The sequence below is a fragment of the Delphinus delphis genome, chromosome 20, assembly GCF_949987515.2.
Source record: "Delphinus delphis chromosome 20, mDelDel1.2, whole genome shotgun sequence".
In the NCBI taxonomy this organism is placed as follows: domain Eukaryota; kingdom Metazoa; phylum Chordata; class Mammalia; order Artiodactyla; family Delphinidae; genus Delphinus; species Delphinus delphis.
The window spans coordinates 15,996,254-16,014,911 of record NC_082702.1 but is presented as its reverse complement, the minus strand read 5'-3'; the positions used below and the strand labels follow the sequence as shown (position 1 = coordinate 16,014,911).

The window sequence follows — 18,658 nt, the reverse complement described above, 5'->3', positions numbered from 1 at the left end:
AGAGGGAGAGTGGGTGCTGAGAAAGGAGAGCCCAGAGGTGGTGTTCAGCTAGTGGAGCGGTTAAAGGCACCTCTCTGGAGAGGGCCCGTGGCCACATCCAGCTCGCCTAGAAATGCTGTAACCTAGGCAAAGAGATGGGAATTCACTCCCCGAAGCAGCGTTTACTGAGTACCTACTATGTGCCAGGCTGTGTTCTAGAAACTGGAGATACAGCCGGGAACAAATAGCCCCTAAGTTGTAGGGCTGTGGGAGATCAAAGGTGCTCATGAAAAAACACTTAATAAGACGATGCCCAGCACTGAATAAAAACACAGTGGACGTGAGCTGGTTTATTGCTATCATGCAGACATGAGTGTGTTTTTAAAGAAGACCCCCCACGCAGCCCTCTTGCTGGCCTGGAGTCCTAAGGACAGAGCCACGTCACGGGAGCTGCTCGTTCCCACTCCCCTTCAAAGTCCCCCCACCATTCAGGAGGGGGCTTCCCTGAGGCCAGCTCAGAGGACTGGGCCTAGGGACTGCTCCTCCGGGAGGGTGGATGGGGAAGGGGAGTGGGGAGGGACTCCCCAAGGTTGAGTTGCCGTGGGCCACAAGAGCAGACACAGGTGGGGCTGGAACTCTTGACTGCTCAGATGTTTTGGTGGCTGTCCGGAGAGTCCCACGTGTCCCCCACCCCCACCCCTACTGTGGTGGATTCGAAGATGACTTGAAGACAGCGGTCCTTCTAATAGTAGAGTTCCTGGTCCCACCAGCCTGGGAGAGAGAGAGAAAGGAGACTCAGTGCTGGGGGGATTTGGGGCGGGGCTGGGGTGGGGGGGAGCCAGGGGCTCAGAGGTTATAGCTCAGTGGTGGTTTGATATGGAGGGTCAAGGGCTTGGAGGTCAAGTACTGGAAATCAAAGGTCAGGGCCGCTGCTCTGAGAAAGTTTCAGCCCTCCATCCCCAGGTCCCCAGTCTCCACACTCACTCCCTGGGCAGCAGCGAACTCCAAGTTTCCGGATCTCATCATAGACGAAGATGAGGAGGCCAAAGGGCATGGGGACCAGCCACCACTGGAACCTGAGGCACAGGCGAGATGGCAAGGTCAAGGCTACCCCCAGGTCTGTGTCCTGCAGGCCCACCCCGATGCAGCTCACAACCCCCTCACCGAATGGGCATGAAGTTGAAGATGTTGGGCATTCCGGGGCAGTAGCACAGGAAGCAGCCGATGCAGACCTGGAACACGATGGCGATCACCAGGATCCTGTTCCTGCAGGTGGGGCAGGATGGGAGAGGCTCAGACTGGCAGACACAGGACAAAGATAGGCCATGAGGAGTTGGGGACCGGATGGGAATCAGGGTACTGGGTCAGAGGAGGTCAGATAGCGGCAGCAGGGAGATGTTCTAAACATCGAACACTGGCATGGCCCGCGCCTCTCCAGCAGTGGACACCAACTCTGTCAGCATCACCCCGTTAGCTGATGAAACATAGACGGGCCAGTTGAGAGGCATGAGGTGGGAGCTATTGGCCAGCTATTGATAAGGAACGTTAGCACCTGCACCGGCACATCAGCACATCCAGTGCTGGGGTTTGCTGGCTGCAGTAAGCCCTGGTCAGGACCTGCTGGGAGTTGCAACCAGGGCTCGGAGGGCAGGGTGGGGGCGGGGCTGGGGCCAGCTGGGGACACCTGAAGAAGCCCTGCTGGAAGGCAGAGAGGCGGCGTGTCTTTCGGATGAGGACGTCGGCAATCTGGCACATCTCGATGCTGATGAAGAACACGGTGTAACAGGTGTACTGCTGGTACAGGCGCTGCCCGAACGTCTGTGGGCCAGGAGAGAACACGAGCAGCCTGAACCCAGGCGGAGAGCCTCTGCAGGCAGCCGGGCCTGCGGGGCCTAGGGCCACGAACCCCTAAATACTCCTTTCCTTGCGTCAGAGGCTGGGGTGGGGGCAGAGGAGAGATGCAGGATCTGCCACGTTTTCAGGGCCCCAGAGTGCGGGGCCTAGAAGCCTGGCCTAGTGCAGCTTGGCCGTCACTGCCTGGGCAAGCGGTAGGCCAGGCCAGTTGCTTTCATAATGAAAAGAGTGATGTAGAATGTCCCGGGCACCCGAAAGGAGGCACCTGGGAAAAGAGAATTCGAATCCTGAGGCAGGATTTTCAAAGTCCAGTGACTCCAGGACCCGGGCAGATGGCAAAAATGACCAAAGTGGGCCAGATGGGCCTCTGAGGAACACGACACATGCCCTTTCAAAGGGGGTAGCCGCTATTCAGTCCACTTCGTCAGTATCACTATTTTTATACATACCAGTTAATTGTGTAAGGAACACTTACTATGCTCCAGGTCCCAAGTGTTTCGCATGTATTATCTCATTTAATCCTCCTAATAATCCTAAGAGGTGGATTGGTGGTATTCAAACTTCAACATACATCAGAATCCCCAGAAGAACTAGTTAAAACACAAGCCCCACCCCCAGAGTCTCTGATCCCAGAGGTCTGAGGGGGAAACTGAGAATCTACATTTCAAACAAGTTCCCAGGTAATGCTGCTGGTCTGGGGACCACACTGTGAAAATCACCGCGGTGAAAATCACTGAGATAATATCAGTATATTATTATGCTCTCCACTTTAGAGGTGGGCAAACTGAGGCACAGAGAGGCAAAATACCTTGCCCAGGGTCACACAGCTGTGAGGAGCAGTGGCAGACAATGAATCCAAGCAGTTTGGCTCTAAGATCTATATTCTTTTTTTTTTTTTTGCGGTACACGGGCCTCTCACTGCTGTGGCCTCTCCCGCTGCGGAGCACAGGCTCCGAACGCGCAGGCTCAGCAGCCATGGCTCACGGGCCCAGCCGCTCCGCGGCATGTGGGATCTTCCCGGACTGGGGCACGAACCTGTGTCCCCCGCATCGGCAGGCGGACTTTCAACCACTGCGCCACCAGGGATGCCCTAAGATCTATATTCTTAACCATGACAGTAAATGTTTAAGGGGAATATCCTGATCTGTCGCTCTGTAGAGCAAACTAAACACACCCGCTAGCCAGATCTAGCCTCTCTGCTCCAGACTTTCACTGAAGTCAGCCACACATGCAAATACTCTGTGTAAGTGATGCTGCGGGGAAAATAACAGAATGGGGGTGGGGGGTGGGGGGGGGTGGTACTGGCTCCACACCTGAGACGATGTGTTGCTGTCAGGGCAGAGAGGACCCATGTGCAGCTGGGGTCATCAGAAGCAGGAGTTCGGAGCTCAGGACAGTGGTGGGAAAGGCCCCTCACCCCAGAACTGGCAGAGAGCCTGGGTGTCTGGGAGGCTCTGGCTGAGCTCAGTCTCACGTGGAGGAATGAGTGTGGGCCACACTCAAGGTAGGTGGCATCCCATGAGTCACGGGACTCATGGGATGGGGCAGGGGCTCACCCACTCCTGGCCATAGCTGTCCTGCAGATCTTGTAGGTGGTGGTTCTCCCAGTATGGCCGGAGCCCCACACACAGCAAAGGGAACCAGCCCTCCTGGGCCATGGCCGTGAAGTAGTCAGTGAAGCCAGCAAATGACTGGATGGCACCTGGGAGAGAGGCAAGGAGGCACAGGGAGACACAGATGGAGACACAGAGAGACAGGGTCAGGGACACACACACAGAGACAGGAACACAGAAACAGTGGCATGGAGACAGACAAGAACACAGTGACAGACATGGAGAGACAGACAGAGACAAGGACTCCAAGAGAGATTGACAGGGACACAAGGGACAGGACACAGAGAGAGGCAGGAACAGAGACACACCCAGAGAACCCAAAAAAGACAGGAGGCAGTGACCCAGAGACAGGGTCATGGAGAATGAGGCCTGGGACAGAGAAGGGACACTGGGGACCATAGAGACCATTGTGTGCAGACACAGACTCAGAGAATGACAGAGATCCAGGGTCAAATGCAGACACCAAGATCCAGAACAAGGCAGAGCCCCCGTTAGAGACGCCACGGCAGGCGAGCAGCCCTGCAGAGGAGCCACGCCCCACCCCGGGGCACGCACCGATCTGGAAGTAGGAGTAGGCAGCCAGGGGCTCGTTGACCAATCGGTCACGCTTCGGGTTCCGTGGACGCAGGTGCATGATGTCACTCTCGGCCTTCTCGTACGCCAGGGACACAGAGGGGAACTGGCCAGGAGTGGAAGGAACTGGGGTTGATGGCTTGCCTGGGCCCCTGTCCCTGACTCTCTGGAGCCCCCCTCCCCGCTGCAGTGGGCAGGGACAGAAGTGAGGTTAGGAGGCAGGACCCACGGTGACCACACAGCCACACCTGCCTGGACAGCCTGGGTCCAGCTGGCCCTTGTCAGGAATGTCAGCATATCCAGTCCACATGTGTGTGCCCATCTGTCTTGGTGTCCGCCTCCATCAGAGCATCTGCATTATCTCTGCTACTGGGTGTTCTCTGTCTCTGCCTTTCTTGGCCCCCCTCCTCTCTGTCCTCCTCTCTGTCTGTTTCTTCTCTAGGGTCCTCTGGTCTTGGCCTGTTTCCCTGTTGCGCGCTCTTTCTCTCTTTCTGTCCCTTACTTTCTTCATTTCTTTGTCCCCATCTCCAGTCTCTTTCTCTGTGACTGTGCCTCTGCTTTTTTGTCTCTGTGTTCCTGTCTCTATATCTCTCTTTGTCACTCTCTATCTCTGAATCTCTTCTGTCTCTCTGTGTACATGTGTCCTCCTCCCTGTCCCCCACCCCATCTGTTTGTGGACACAGAGTGGCAGCAGAGTGTACTGACTGAGGGCAGAGGTTCTGGGGTACCTGAATACCTGGGCTTGAATCCCTGCTGTGCCACTTATTAGCTGTGTGACCTGGGGCAAGCCGCTCAAGCTGTCTAAGCCTCAGTTAGCTCATCAGTAAAATGGGTATGATAAAGAAATAAAGCTCATCTCATAGAGTAGTTATGAGGACAAAATTAAGTAATTAATGTGTGCCTGGCCCAGAGCAGACATTATGTAAGTGCTGTTGAATAAAGATGTGACGTGGCCGTGCACCTGGCTGCATTTGTGGCTGGACCTGAGGATCTTTTCTGTCTCTCTGCCTTGGAGTCTATCTGATGCTGTTTATCTGTCCATGTCTGTTGAGGGATGTCTGTCTGTGATCCAAGTTTGGCCAGATATCCGTGTCTGTAAAATCTCTGTTTGTCTGAGTGTCCATATCTGAGTCCACGTGTGTCCATGAATCTGTCCTTGCCTATCTGAGTGTCCACCTATGTGTCCCCGTCTGTAATTCTGTCCGTGGCTACCTTCCTGCCTGCCTGTGTGTCCACATCTGGCTGTCTGGTATACACACATCTGTATCACTCTGAGTTCAAGACTTTCCCTGGTGGTCTCTTGTCCCTCACACCTGTCTGTGGGCATATGTCTCTGGGCACCATGTGGGTGGGGGGCACTGGGGCATCATGTAGACTCACGATGTCGGTACAGAGTTCTATGAAGAGGATGGTGATGCACCCGAGGGGCAGGGGCACGCTGACGGTGATGTAAATAAGGTACGGCGTCAGTTCAGGGATGTTCTTGGTCAGTGTGTAGGCGATGGACTTCTTCAGGTTGTCAAAGATCAGTCGGCCTGTGGGAGTACAGCAGGCACCTCAGTCTCCTCAGAGCCCACTTCCTCCTGTGCCCACACCGCCTGCCCCCATCTCTGACCCAGCCCGGACCCTGCTCCACGCCTGTCACAATGGAGGCAAAGTTGTCATCCAGCAGGATCATGTCGGCCGCATTTTTAGCGGCATCCGAGCCGGCAATGCCCATGGCCACGCCAATGTCTGCCTTCTTCAGGGCTGGGGAGTCATTCACACCATCCCCCGTCACAGCCACGATTGCACCCTGCAGGCAGTGGGTACAGGTGGGAGGTTGGTCAGTGAGAGGGCAGCCCAGGGCCAGCCAAGCCCACGTGCTTGCCTTCATCAGCAGGGTCGCACCAGTCGCTGGCAGCTCTCCACAATCACCAGCTTCTGCTGGGGGCTGGTACGAGCAAACACCATCTCAGGGTGGGTACGCAGTGCCTCGACCAGCTCTGATGGGTCCATGTCCTTCAGCTGCATGCCATTGATCACACAGGCGCGGGCATCCCTAGGGAGGGAGGTGGGAGGGCATCGCTGGGGCCTCAGTCTGTGTGGGGTGTGGGAAGAACCATAAGGAAGGCTGAAGGGGGCTTACTTCCGGTTAACCTGCTCCACGGGCACACGGAGGCGGGAAGCGATGTCCTCCACTGTCTCACTGCCTTCTGAGATGATGCCCACACTGGCTGCAATGGCCTTGGCTGTGATGGGGTGGTCACCTGTCACCATGATCACCTGTAAGGGGAACCAGCAGACCCTTGACCCCTTCAGATTAATCCACTCTCCCTGTCCTCCCCAGTGGACATCCCCCAGCCCCAGCCATAGTGATTGGTTCAGAGATGAACATGTGACCCAATCTGGTACAACTGTCAGAGAGGCATTCTTTTTTCGATGGGGTGGCTAAACAGGTGGGACGTTAGTTGGAGCTGCTGGAGGGTGGTCACCTTTGTCCACCACAATGGAGAACTGCTTGAGAATAAAGCCAGCAGAGAGAAAAGCAGAGCTGAGACGTGGAGAAAGGCAAGTTCCTAAAGACATTGAATTCCTGGATCCAGCTATACCTGAAGCTTCATTCCCCAGAACTTTTCAGTTCTTGAACCAATATATTCCTTTGTGGTTCAAGCCACTTTCGGGTGGGTTTCTGTCACAGGGCCCCTCATCCCCAAACACTGCCATCCTCTGTTCTCACCCCTGCCTGGTCCTCTCCCCAGGGGCATACCCGGATGCCTGCTGTGCGGCACTTGAGCACAGCATCAGGAACGGTGGCCCGGGGTGGGTCTATCATGGATACGAGTCCCGCAAAGCACAGGCCACTGGTTGGAAAGTTCATGTCCTCCACGTTGAAGGCATAGCCATGTGGGTAGTCCTTCTCACTCAGGTAGAGCTGGCAGAAGCCTGACCAGAAAACAGGGAAGTCAGAGAGGAGTCCTGGGTGAACCCTTTCATAGCAAGGCCAGGTGATGAGTAAAATCACCAGGTGCCTTGCACCGAGCACCTATGGATGCCTGACCCTGTGCTGAATCCTTCATTCACATTACAGCTAACCCTCTGTATCCACAGGTTCCACATCTGCAGACTTAACCAACTGTGGATCAAAACTATTCTGGAAAAAATTCCAGAATATTCCGAAAAGTAAAACTTGAATTTGCCACACACTGACAGCTACTTACATAGCATTTACATTGTATTAGCCATTATAAGTAATCCAGAGACGATTTTAAGTATATGGAAGGAAGTGCATAGGTTATATGCAAATACTCCACCATTTTACATAAGGGATTTGCACATCTGCAGATTTTGGTATCTGTCGGGTAAGGGTGTGGGGGAGTGTGGTGGGTGTCCTGGAACCAATCCCCATAGATACTGAGGGACAACTGTATCTGAATCCATCCCCACAACCGCTCTGTGAGGCTACTAGCATCCTCATCTTGCAAATGATGAAACAGGTTTAGAGAAGGGACGTTTCTTGCCAGAGGTCACACACCAAGTAAAGTGGAAGATCCAGAAATTGGACCACAGGTTTGTGCCTTCCGGAGTTGAGGCAGGGGTTAGGGAAGTTTAAGGAACCGAGACAAAAATTGGCGGGCGGGGAGGGGGGGGAGGTCAAAGGGTCAAGAGGAGTACGCTGAAAGGCAGAGGTGAAAGAAAGCAAGGGCAGGTCATCAGCTGGGGCAAGAGCTGGGGAAAATCAAGGGATCACAGGTTGGGTCAGGATAGGTAAGACCCAGGTGAGAACAGGTTGGGAGAGGTTGGGTCAAGGTAGGCATTGAGGACAGGGTTCAGGACTGAGATAGGGAAAGTCAAAGTTGAGCGTGTAGACTGGGGCAGGTCAACTGTCAAGCAATGATGGGAAAGGTCAGGGTCAGGGCTGGGCCGGGAAGGTCGGGCAGGCTCCGTGCTAGCGCCTCCTCGCACGCGGGTTTAACCTCTACCCTGGCTTGGGGGTCTTACCCAGGACGCGTTCGCCCAGGCCTCCCAAGCTGAGGTAGGCAGTCTGGAAGGCCTCCCGCCATTGCTCATCCAGCGGCAGCTCCTGGCCCTTGATGAGGATGGAGCTACAGCGCTCCAGCACGCGCTCTGGGGCCCCCTTCATTACAAGCACGTGCCTCGGGTCGCGCGGGTCCTCCAGGGTGTGGATGGACAACTGTGGGAGGAGGAGGAGGCGGTGTTGTGGGCGAGGTCAAGAGGGAGGGGCGGGGCTTGGGGAACGGCGGGGCTGACGGCGCCCAAGCGCTGCCGGAATAGCTCTGGGAAGGTCAGGCTGGGACCGAGGGTGAGGGGCTTGCTTGGTGGGCAGGTCCTTGGTAGAGGCTGAGGGTTGGGGCGGACCTAGGGGCCTAGTTAGGGGACTGGGCGTGGGGAACGGGCAGAATTTGGGTCGGAGTTGGACTGGAGCGGGATTTGGATTAGGAGCTTCTCCCCACCAAGGGCCTGACAAGTGAGAGCGGGTGGAACGCCCGGGACCTCGGTGAGGTTTGGCTGTGGGCGGGACGGGAGATGTGGGTGGGCGGGACGGGAGATGTGGGTGGGGTTTGGCTGTGGAGAGGGAGGGGACTGAGAGTGAAGCCCAGCCGCAGGCCAGTCCTGAATGTGGGTGGGGCCTGAAGTGGGCAGGGCTTGTTGTGGGCGGGACTGGACCGTGGGCGGGGCCGGCCGCGGCTGGTACACACCTGGAACTTGTTGGTGGAGTTGAAGGGGATCTCGCAGACTTTGGGGAAGCGCTCGCGGTAGCCCATGGCATTGCCCAGCGTCAGCTCCGAGAACTTGAGCAGCGCAGTCTCCGACGCGTCCCCGATCACGATGCGCTGGGAACGCAGGCCGGTGTCAGGAGCGCTCCCGGCTGCAGCAGGAGGCTTCCGGGATCCCCTCCCCCGAGCGCCCCGGCTCTCACCTTGGGCACGGGCACTGCGTCCTGGCCCGACTTGAAGGCAGCACGATTACACAGGGTGAGAACGCGGCACAACGCCCGCCACGTCTCCGAGGACTGGTCAAACGTCTGCCCTGGAGGTCAGGCATCCAGGCTGGGGCCGCGAAGGAGCTCTCCCATACCAGAACCGAGCCCCGCCCCCCGGAATCAGGACTGGATCCCCGCCCCAGACCTGGGTGGGACCCAAACCCAGGGTTTGGGTCCTGGGGTATGAGTTTTCTCTCCAGACTCAGTATCGTCTCCCATGAGACCCAATAAGTACCAAGCCCCTTCACAGACTTGCAGCTTAGTCCCCTCCCTAGACCCAGGACGCAGCCCTTCGCCTGATCAGATGGAGCCCCCTCTCCATTAATGCAAAGCCCTCCCCAGGCTCCCTTCAGTAACCGCAGAGCTCCCCACTAGGTCTCCACCATCTACCAGATCCTGCCCAGCTGCTGTCTCCTCCCACCCCCACACCTGACTGGTCTTCTGTAGTGTCAGCAGTGTGGATGTGGTTGTCGAACCACAGATGGGACACAGTCATGCGGTTCTGAGTGAGGGTCCCCGTCTTGTCAGAGCAGATCACTGACGTGGAGCCCAGTGTCTCCACTGCTTCCAAGTTCTTGACTACACAGTTCTTGCTGGCCAGCCGCTTGGCTGTCAGGGACAGGCAGACCTGGGGGAAGGGTGAGAAATGCAGGCTTGGGGACCAGGCCTTGCTCCCAGTGCCACGTCCCTCCTCTCCCGGCACCGGGGATCCTTTACCCTAGCCACAGTACTGCCTATGCAGCATCCCCCTGCAAAGAGTAGGCTTTTTCTTGCCTCCAAGCTTTCGTCCAGCCTGTGCTTTCCACTTGGGATGCCTCCCCAATCTGTCCACCAGATATACGTAGCCAGGCCCTGCTCTAAGCTGCCCTAGCTGAGATTCCATAATTTCTCTTACAGCACAATCAAAATGAGAAAACTAACATTTCCTGAGCCTCCCCTTGGGCTGGCCCTGGACTGAGTGCTGACTCTTGAAGGCTACCCACAGCCTTCAACACTGGACCTCAGCCGCCTCCTGTCAAAGCCCCTGCCCGTTCATCTCTGAGTCCTCAGCGTGTGGCACAGGACATGGCCCAGAGTAGCCCCGGTGGGTGTTTCCTGAATGGATGGGATAAGTGGAGAGATGGGGATGGGGGGGGATGGGGGGGATGGATTGGGGTGAGGATGGATGGGGGAGGATGGATGACGGGAAGGTGGGTGGGTGGATGGGAGCAAAATGGATAGATGGACAGATAGGGAGAGGATGGAGGGAAGCCCGGATGAACGAACAGACAGATGGACAGGCCTCTCAGCTCACTGCACCGCTCTTCTGCTTCCCCAACTCACTGTGACAGTGGCCAGCAGCCCTTCAGGCACATAGGCTACCACAATGGCCATGAAGAACACCATGGCCCGCAGGAAGGTGTAGCCAATGCACATGGCCACTATGAAAAATGTGGCACCGAAGAGGATGGCCAGGCCTGCGATGATGTCCACAAAATGTTCAATTTCGATAGCGATGGGTGTCTTCTCATTTTCTACTCCCGAGGCCAGTGATGCGATGCGCCCGATGATGGTGCGGTCGCCGGTGCTCACCACCAGGCCCTGTGCGGTGCCTGCAGTGGGGCCAAGAGGGTGACTCAGCGCCGGGTGGGCAGCACTGGGGGCACGCACAGTGGCGTGAACCAAAGGAGGGGCAGTCGTGGAAGGCAGCGGGGGCAGCGTGACCTGGGAAGGGGTGGCAATAGTGGGAGCTAGAGAGGCGGTGTGACCCGAAGAGTTGGCAGTCACGCGATGTAGAGAGGCAGTGTGTCTCGGAAGGAAGCAGAAGGGGGCAATGGAGGCAGCGTGGTCAGCTGGGCGGGTGGGTGGGGACCTCACGGACCCTCAAGGCACATGGTGGAGAAGAAGGCGATGTTGCGGGTCTCCAGGGGGCTCTCGTGCGTGCACTCGGGCGAGCGGGTCTGCGGCTCAGACTCTCCGGTCAGCGAGGAGTTGTCCACCTTGCAGCCCTGGGCCTGCAGGATGCGGATGTCGGCTGGCACTCGATCCCCACCTTTCATCTCCACCAGGTCGCCCACCACCAGCTGATCTGCGTTGATCTGGAACTTGTCCCCGTCTCGGATCACCGTTGCTTGCTGTGGGGCAAGAGCACCAGAGGTGAGCAGGGTAGGGAATGGGGGTAGAAGTTGCTGCATGCAGTGGGGAGGTGGGGAGGTGAAAAGTGGGGAGAGGTGAGGACCTGTGGGGAGAGATGGAGGCCAGGGATGAAGGCCGGGCTGGGCCTGATGGGAGGGGCCACAGAGAGATGCCAGGAGACTGCCAGTGCCCCTGTGGAGACTTGGAACCTCAAGTGGCCAGGGGCTGGAGACCCACCTGGGGCACGAGGTTCTTGAAGCTGGCGATGATGTTGGTGCTCTTAAACTCCTGATAGTAACCGAAGCAGCCAGTGACCACAACCACAGCAATGAGGGCCAGGGCCAGGTATAGCTGGCGGAGGTGGAGAGGGGCTGGGTTATGACTCGGGGCTGGAAGCTCCCTGCCTGAGGCCACCTGCCTGCTCTCTGGTGCCCTGGTAGTTTTCCTCCAAGGTCACCTCCGTGGTTTTCCCCCACTCTACTAGGAAGCCTCAGGCACTATTTCCTGTGACCTGTGTCCCTGTCCCCATGTTCTTCATATCCCACATTCAACTGCCCTGTATTCTCTATGTCTTATGTCCCTGTGTCCATACATCCCATTTCCTCTGGCTCTGTGGCCCCATACCCTATGACTTGTGCCCCATGTCACCATGCACCTTGGTGGTATGTGTTCCATTTTCCTGTGCCCCCCAAGTCTTGCGTTCCCCACAGTCCTCTGTCCCATGTTCCCGTGTCCTAAATTCCCTGTGTTCCAAGGTTCATATTCTGTGTTTTCATCATCTGTGTGCCATCCTCTGTGTCCCCTATTCCAACAGTTCCTGTGCCCTCACATCCCCATTTCCACGTGTGCTGCAGATCTCATGCTTCGCTTTCTGTGTCCTCCATGACCAGTGTCCCATGTCTCAAATTCCAGGTGCCTATGTCCGATGTCTCCCCATGTCTATGTACTCTTGAGTCCCCATTCTGTGTCACATGTCCTAAGACTTTTCAAGCCTCTGTCCAATGTCACATGTCCCTACATCCCCATGTCCCTTGTCCTGACCCCGGTCATATATCCAATGTCCTCTTGTCCTCCATCTCACTATTCTCTATTTCTCTGTGCTCCCATGTCTAATATCTTATGTCTCTCCATGTACTGTGTCCTGAGTCTTGTATCTCTTGTGTCCCCATGCCCTTGTGCCCACGTGTGAGTCCCAGTGTCCCCTGCGCCCTCTGTCCTTGGCCTGTCCCATGCCCTCTGTTTCCCAAGTCCCATATCTTAAGTGTTGCATGTCTATGTCTTTGTATCCCTGCCTATGTCCTCTATCTCTGTGACACAGTCTCTCCTGCGTCCCCTGTGACCTATGTCCTTTGGTCTGTCTCATATCCCAATGTCCTTTGGCCCCCGTGACCCATGTCTTAGAGATGTTTTCCATCTCTCTATATCCCCATCATATGTCATTTGTGTTCTGAGTCCCATGCTCAATGTCCTCTGTCCCCCAGGTCCCTGTGTCCCATGTCTGGCCCCAGCACCCGCCACTCACATTGTCGTCCGTGGTGAGGTCGCCCTCGCTGGCCTGGATGGCAAAGGCAATGAGGCAGATGGCAGCGGCCACCCACATGAGGCACTGCAGACCGCCCGCCAGCTGCCGGGCGAACTTGACATACTCGGGGGTGCCCCGCGGCGGCCTCAGGGCATTGGGCCCGTCCCGCAGCAGCAGCTCCGCGGCCAGGCTGGCAGACAGGCCCTGGGGGCGGGAGGAGTGGGGTCTTGGTGGTCACTAAGGACTCTCCTCTCATCAATGAGAGCTCTCCTTCCCTGCCTCCCTCTCCCTGCCCCACCCCTTGCCTTGCGCCTCTTCCTTTCTTTCTCCGTCTTTGTTGCCGCCCCTCTCCCCATCCCTTCTTTGTGTCTCTCTTCTCTCCCACCTTTCTCTCAGTGTCTTTCTTCCTGCTGTTTCTGTCTCTCTTCTGTCTCTTTTTATCTGCTTCTCTTATCTTCTCTCTCTGTTTGGTCTGTTTGGCCCTTCCTAATGTGTTTCTCTCTCTCTCCCTCCCTCCCTCCTCTCTCTCTCTCTCTCTCTCTCTCTCTCTCTCTCTTCCCCTCTCTCTCTCCCCTTCTCTCTCTCCCCTTCCCTCTCCCCCTCCCTCTCTCTCTCCCCCTCCCTCCCTCTCTCTCTCCCTCCCTCTCCCCTCTCTCTCCCTCCCCCACCTCTCTCCCTCCCTCTCTCTCTCTCTCCCCCCTCCCCCCACACTCTCTCTCTCCCTCTCCCTCTCTCTCTCCCCCTCCCTCCCTCCCTCTCTCTCCCTCCCTCCCTCCCTCTCTCTCTCTCTCTCTCTCTCTCCCCTTCTCTCTCTCTCTTTCTTCCCCTCTCTCTCCCCTTCCCTCTCTCCCTCCCTCTCTCTCTCTCTCTCTCCCCTTCTCTCTCTTTCTTCCCCTCTCTCTCTCCCCTTCCCTCTCTCCCTCCCTCTCTCTCTCTCTCTCCCCCCTCTTCCCCCACACTCTCCCTCTCCCCCTCCCTCTCTCTCCCCCTCCCTCTCCCCCCTCCCTCCCTCCCTCTCCCCCCATCCCCCGCGCCCCCAACCCCCGGCTCCTCTTCCCTATACCCACCCCTCCCTCTGCCCCAGCTCACCTTGGTCGCACTGGTCCGGTATTTCTGTTCCAGCTCGGGTACTGACAGCTGGTGGTCGTTCTGCATGGAGGAGGCACAACACTCACTGTCTCGCGGGTCCCCACCCCTCCCCTTGCCCAGCCCCACCCCGCCCCCCACCCCACCAGGCCCCCTGGGGCCTCTGCTCACAATCTCCATCTCCTTCTTCATGTTCTCCAGCTTCTCCTTCCTCTTGCCCCCTCCACTGCCCGCCTTCTTCTTGCTCATCTTGGCTGCCATGTCCCCACTGGGACCAGGACCCAGCTCTACCTGGTACAGCTCGTAATTCTCCTGGGGGTTGGGAGACGGGGAAGGCATCAGGTCCCTCTGGAACCCCTGCCTCCAACCTCCACCCCCCGACCCCTGACCCTACTCACTGCCTTCCCCATGGTGCCCGGTGCAGCCGCCCTCCTTTGCCGGAGACGGAACCTGGGACCTGGACCAGCCCTGATATACCCAGGGAGAGAGGAGGTGGAGCAGGGCGGACCTGATTACAGCTGATCACGGGGCTCCTTGGGGTGACCTCCAGGCCCGGGCAGCTTGGGCATTCCCTACTGGGCTGCTCTACCTGCCCGGACCCCATCGCAACCTGTCACTGAGATCAGGGAACCACTGGGAATAGCTGTACTAACAAGAGGAATAGCAAACATATGGTACTCATTATGTGCCTGGCACTGTGCTAAGGGCTTTCACGTATTAATTTATTAACCTCACAACTACCCTTTGAGGTGAGTGCCATTCTCCCCTTACAGATGGGGAGACGGAGGCACGGAGGGGTGAAGTCACTTGCCCATGTCCCCAAGCTAGGACGTGGGAGGCAGGACGCAGAACCAGGCAGATTGGCTGCAGAGTGTCCTCTTCGAAGCCGCGCCAGACACCTGGAGGAGGGGTGGGGGGGGTGCTCACAGCAGGCGCTGTAATAGCTGTCAGTTCAGGGAGCACTTGCTCAGTGCTGGGTCTGCCCTGTGTGCTTTGCTTGAATGCTTCCTTAGCTCCTCACAACAGCCCTGCAAAGTTACATTCTCTTATTAGCCCCCATTATACAGATGGGGAAACTGAGGCACAGAGCGGTCAAGGACTTTGCCTAAGGTTGCGATGACTAAGTATCAGGGACAGGATTCCAGCCCAGGTTTGACCCCGGAGCCTGGCTCTCATATGGTACCATCAGTGAAAACACTCACACTTCACAGCAGCACTGCCAAACATGTGCCAGGTGCTTCACATATGTGTTCTCATGGGTCCTTGCAAGAAACCCCTGTGAAGGCAGCACTATTATTCCCATTGTGCAGAGGGGGAAACTGAGGCTCAGAGGACCCCAGAGGCATGCCCCACTCCAGCTACAGCCATCACAGCCCTCAATCATTCCCCTGTCCCCACCCCAACCTGCCCAGGTGGGGAAACCACGGTGCAGAGTAGGGCAAGGACTTTTTGAACTTGGTGCTTAGTGCCAGGTTTGAGGTCTGGGAACCCCCTCGAAACCCCTCCAGTCAGGGATCTCCATGGGCAGACGTGAGGGGCTGGCCTGGTGGAATGGCAGGTCCTTGATATTCTCATGCTTGGGCCTCACAGGGTGGACGTGTCTCCAGGGGCAAGTGTGGGTAGATCTGATAAGATAATTGCTTTGGCAATGTCCTTCTCTTCTGGCGCAGGTCACCTGGGAGCAGCCCGAGCCTCTCCCCACCACCACCCAGCTGCAGGAAACCCCAAGAGAGGAGGCAGGGCTGAAGTCACACTCACTGCCCTTACAATGAGTCCACTCGTTCACTGGGGGCTTCTCTCTCTGAGTCACATGTGTAAAACAGCTTGTGTTACTTCTCTGCTTACAACCCTCCAAGGGCTTCCCTTCTCACTCAGAATAAACTCCAAAATCATTCCTGCAAGCTCTGGCTCCAGCTCACCTGCCCCAGCTGTCTCTACTGCCAAGCCATTGGCACTGGCCTTGCTGTGCTTTGTACAGGCCAAGGTCATTCCTGCCCCAGGGCCTTTGCACCTGCAGTTCCTGCTGCCTGGTACCCTCTTCCTTAGATGTCAGCATGGCTTTTGCTCACCTCCAAGTCTCAGCTCATATGTCACCTCTTCAGAGAGTCCTCAGTTATAATACTGCATCCCCATCAGGCTCCATCCCCTCACTCTGTTTACACACACCCTTTATCCCAACCTGACATTGTATCTCATTTGTTTGGTGTCAATCTTGTCCCATGAGAGGGAAGACCAGGACTTGGTTGTGTTTGCTGCTGTATACACAGCACCCAGAACAGTGCTCTCAGACACACAATAGTTGCTCAATAGTCACTGTTGGATTGAAACAGGATTTATCTCTTCGAGTGGTTGGGAACATTCACTAGCAAACTTGGAGCACCGGCCAGGCCCTCAGGAAGTCTCAGTCATTGGGAACTCATCTGGTGCCTCTCACTGTGTCCAGGGCCTGGGGCAGATATGCAGTCATGCCTGCACAGACTAGGGAAGCCCACAACCTAAGTCACAGATGGAGAGACCGAGGCAACATCACTGGAGGCAGAGGGCTGACCTGTGATACTGTGCAGACCTCTGTCAAACTCAGGGACTCTCCTTCTCTGGTCCCTGTCTCATTTGTTTTTCTCATTTCTTAGTTTTGTTATGTTAATTTTCAATGCTTTATATTAAATATTTTAGACCTACAAGTTACAGGGATGGTAAAATGAACTCCTGCCTACCCTTCACCTAAATTTAACAACTTGACCATGTCTGTGCTATATAGATAGATACATAGATAGATTTTGGCTGAATCATTTGAGAGTAAGTTAGAGACAGGATGCTTGCTTATCCATAAATACTTAGGCATGTGTCTTCTATGAATAAGGACATTCTCTTACATAACCACAGTCCAATGACCAAATTCAAGAAATTAACATGGATATGACATTATGAACTAACTTAGAGAATTTGTTTGAATTTCCCCATTTTTTCCTCTCCTGTCGTTTTCTTGGTCCAGGATCCTATCCAGGACCACACTTTGCATTTCGGCGTCCTGGCTCCTTAGTCTCCTCCAATCTGTGACATTTCCCCAGTCTTTCCTTGCCTTTCATGACCTTGACATTTTGGAAGCTATCTCCGTTATTTTGTATAATATCCCTCGGTTTGAGTTTGCCCGTGGCTTCTCGTGATTGGCAGAAGCACGGCCAAGATGTGTGTCCTGCATCATGTCAGGGAGGGCTTTATTTTTGAGCCTTCAAGCAGTTTGGAACAGGGTGGACATTTGGGGGATATCAAGAGGTAATGACCAGAGGGCTGTTCTATGACCTCTTTATTTTCTATTCAAAACACTGACACAGGGCTTCCCTGGTGGCGCAGTGGTTGGGAGTCTGCCTGCCAATGCAGGGGACACGGGTTCGTGCCCCAGTCCGGGAAGATCCCACATGCCACGGAGCGGCTAGGCCTGTGAGCCATGGCCGCTGAGCCTGCGCGTCCGGAGCCTGTGCTCCGCAACGGGAGAGGACACAACAGTGAGAGGTCCGCGTACCGCAAAAAACAAAAAACACTGACACAGTCACAGTTGGCACTCAGCTGGACTGGTGATTCAAACAGTGGAAACACAGCCTCCGTCTGAGCCCCCAGACCTTCCACACCCGGCCCAGCCTGACCCTGCTCTAGCCTCAGGGCCTCATCCATTCTGACTGGTCAGTGCCCAGTTAAATTTTTTTTTTCAGCCCCCCTGATTACACAGCCTTCAGATGGTACACAGCTTTCAAGTTCTGTGTCTTTGGAGGATCTTTGCTTGTGCATTTATTCCTTCATTGCGTGTCCAAGCAACCGTAACCCTGTCTCAGGAGTGGACACAGGCGGTTGCCCACAGGCAGGATCTGGATAAAGCGGGAGGTGCGCCAACGTTGGCACTTGAAGCGGCGCCGGGGCGGACTGTGCCATGTGGAGAGGGGACGGGCAGCTGCCGGCACCATTCGGGGGCAAAGACTTCTCACAAGAATCTCGCAAGCGTGACACGATCCATTCAGCACGACGGAGCAAGATTTCTCTAAGCCTGGGGCACACGGATCATGGAGAATTTTTTGAGAACAATTAATGGTCAGAATTGGAAAAAATGTTCCTGACTGTTAGAGGACAGACTATTAAATGGATGGCAAACATTTGAGTCGGTTTTCAGGGGAATTTGAACAAGAGTTTCCTAGAATCGTGACCACAAACACTCTTAGGGGCTCAGCGTCCTACAAGGCCTGCTGGAATCAGACCCCTGGCTGTCCCTCCTTCTTCCCCTGTGCCACTTCCCCTCCATGGTTTAGGATGTCCGCTTGTCAAAACGATCATTTCAAGGGAACTCCCTGGCGGTCCAGTGGTTAGGACTCCTCGCTCTCATTGCCAAGGGCGCGTGTTCGATCCCTTCTCAGGGAACTAAGATCCCTCAAGCCGCGCAGCGAGGCCAAAAAAAAAAAAAAAAAAATCGTTTCAAGACTTTGGCACGTGCAGTTTCCTCTGACTGAAACACTCGCCCTGTGTCCCCCCCACGTTCAACTACCTCTTGTCTTTCCTGCTCCAGCACAGATGTCCCTTCCTCCAGGAAATCTGGGACAACCCGCCAGGCTGGGTCAGGTACCCACCGTGAGCTCCCACAGACCCCTAGGCTTCCCTTTCCCAGCCCTGACCACTCTGACCCTTAATTCCTCCTTCACAAGCTGACCAGTCTGGGCTGTCGCTATTTGGTGACATTTCACCTCCCCGCTGGACTTGGAGGATGGGATCCAGGATGCCTCAGTCACCACTCTGTGCCTGCACCACCCAGCCCAGAGTCGGCCCAGGCTGGCCTTTGCTGAGTGAAAGAACTCATTGTGACCTTGATTTTCTGTCTGTGTTTGGTCTCTGATAAGATAGTGGACTCAGCAATGCCCTTCGCCTCCTGGGCAGGTCACCCTTCCCCCACCT

At 55.9% G+C, this 18,658-nt stretch overlaps 1 protein-coding gene and 1 long non-coding RNA gene across 2 annotated transcripts; one reads left to right on the top strand and one right to left on the bottom strand.

The window, feature by feature from the left end:
• Nucleotides 1-322: 322 nt before the first annotated feature.
• ATP4A (ATPase H+/K+ transporting subunit alpha) lies at nt 323-14,065 on the bottom strand. The gene is made up of 21 exons (XM_059999347.1): nt 13,898-14,065; nt 13,730-13,789; nt 12,641-12,844; nt 11,356-11,469; nt 10,865-11,117; nt 10,327-10,595; nt 9,433-9,631; nt 8,941-9,050; nt 8,720-8,854; nt 8,001-8,193; nt 6,769-6,944; nt 6,148-6,284; nt 5,910-6,060; nt 5,646-5,814; nt 5,400-5,554; nt 4,002-4,125; nt 3,390-3,535; nt 1,664-1,797; nt 1,144-1,245; nt 964-1,055; nt 323-750 (listed from the first exon to the last, which is right to left on the bottom strand). The coding sequence occupies exons 1-21, from the start codon at nt 14,063-14,065 to the stop codon at nt 722-724; spliced, it is 3,120 nt and encodes a 1,039-aa protein (XP_059855330.1). The 3' UTR covers nt 323-721.
• LOC132416216 (uncharacterized) lies at nt 8,291-18,001 on the top strand. The gene is made up of 4 exons (XR_009517496.1): nt 8,291-8,322; nt 9,901-10,087; nt 11,052-11,139; nt 17,059-18,001. It is a non-coding gene; the product is annotated as an uncharacterized lncRNA (long non-coding RNA).
• Nucleotides 18,002-18,658: the final 657 nt, after the last annotated feature.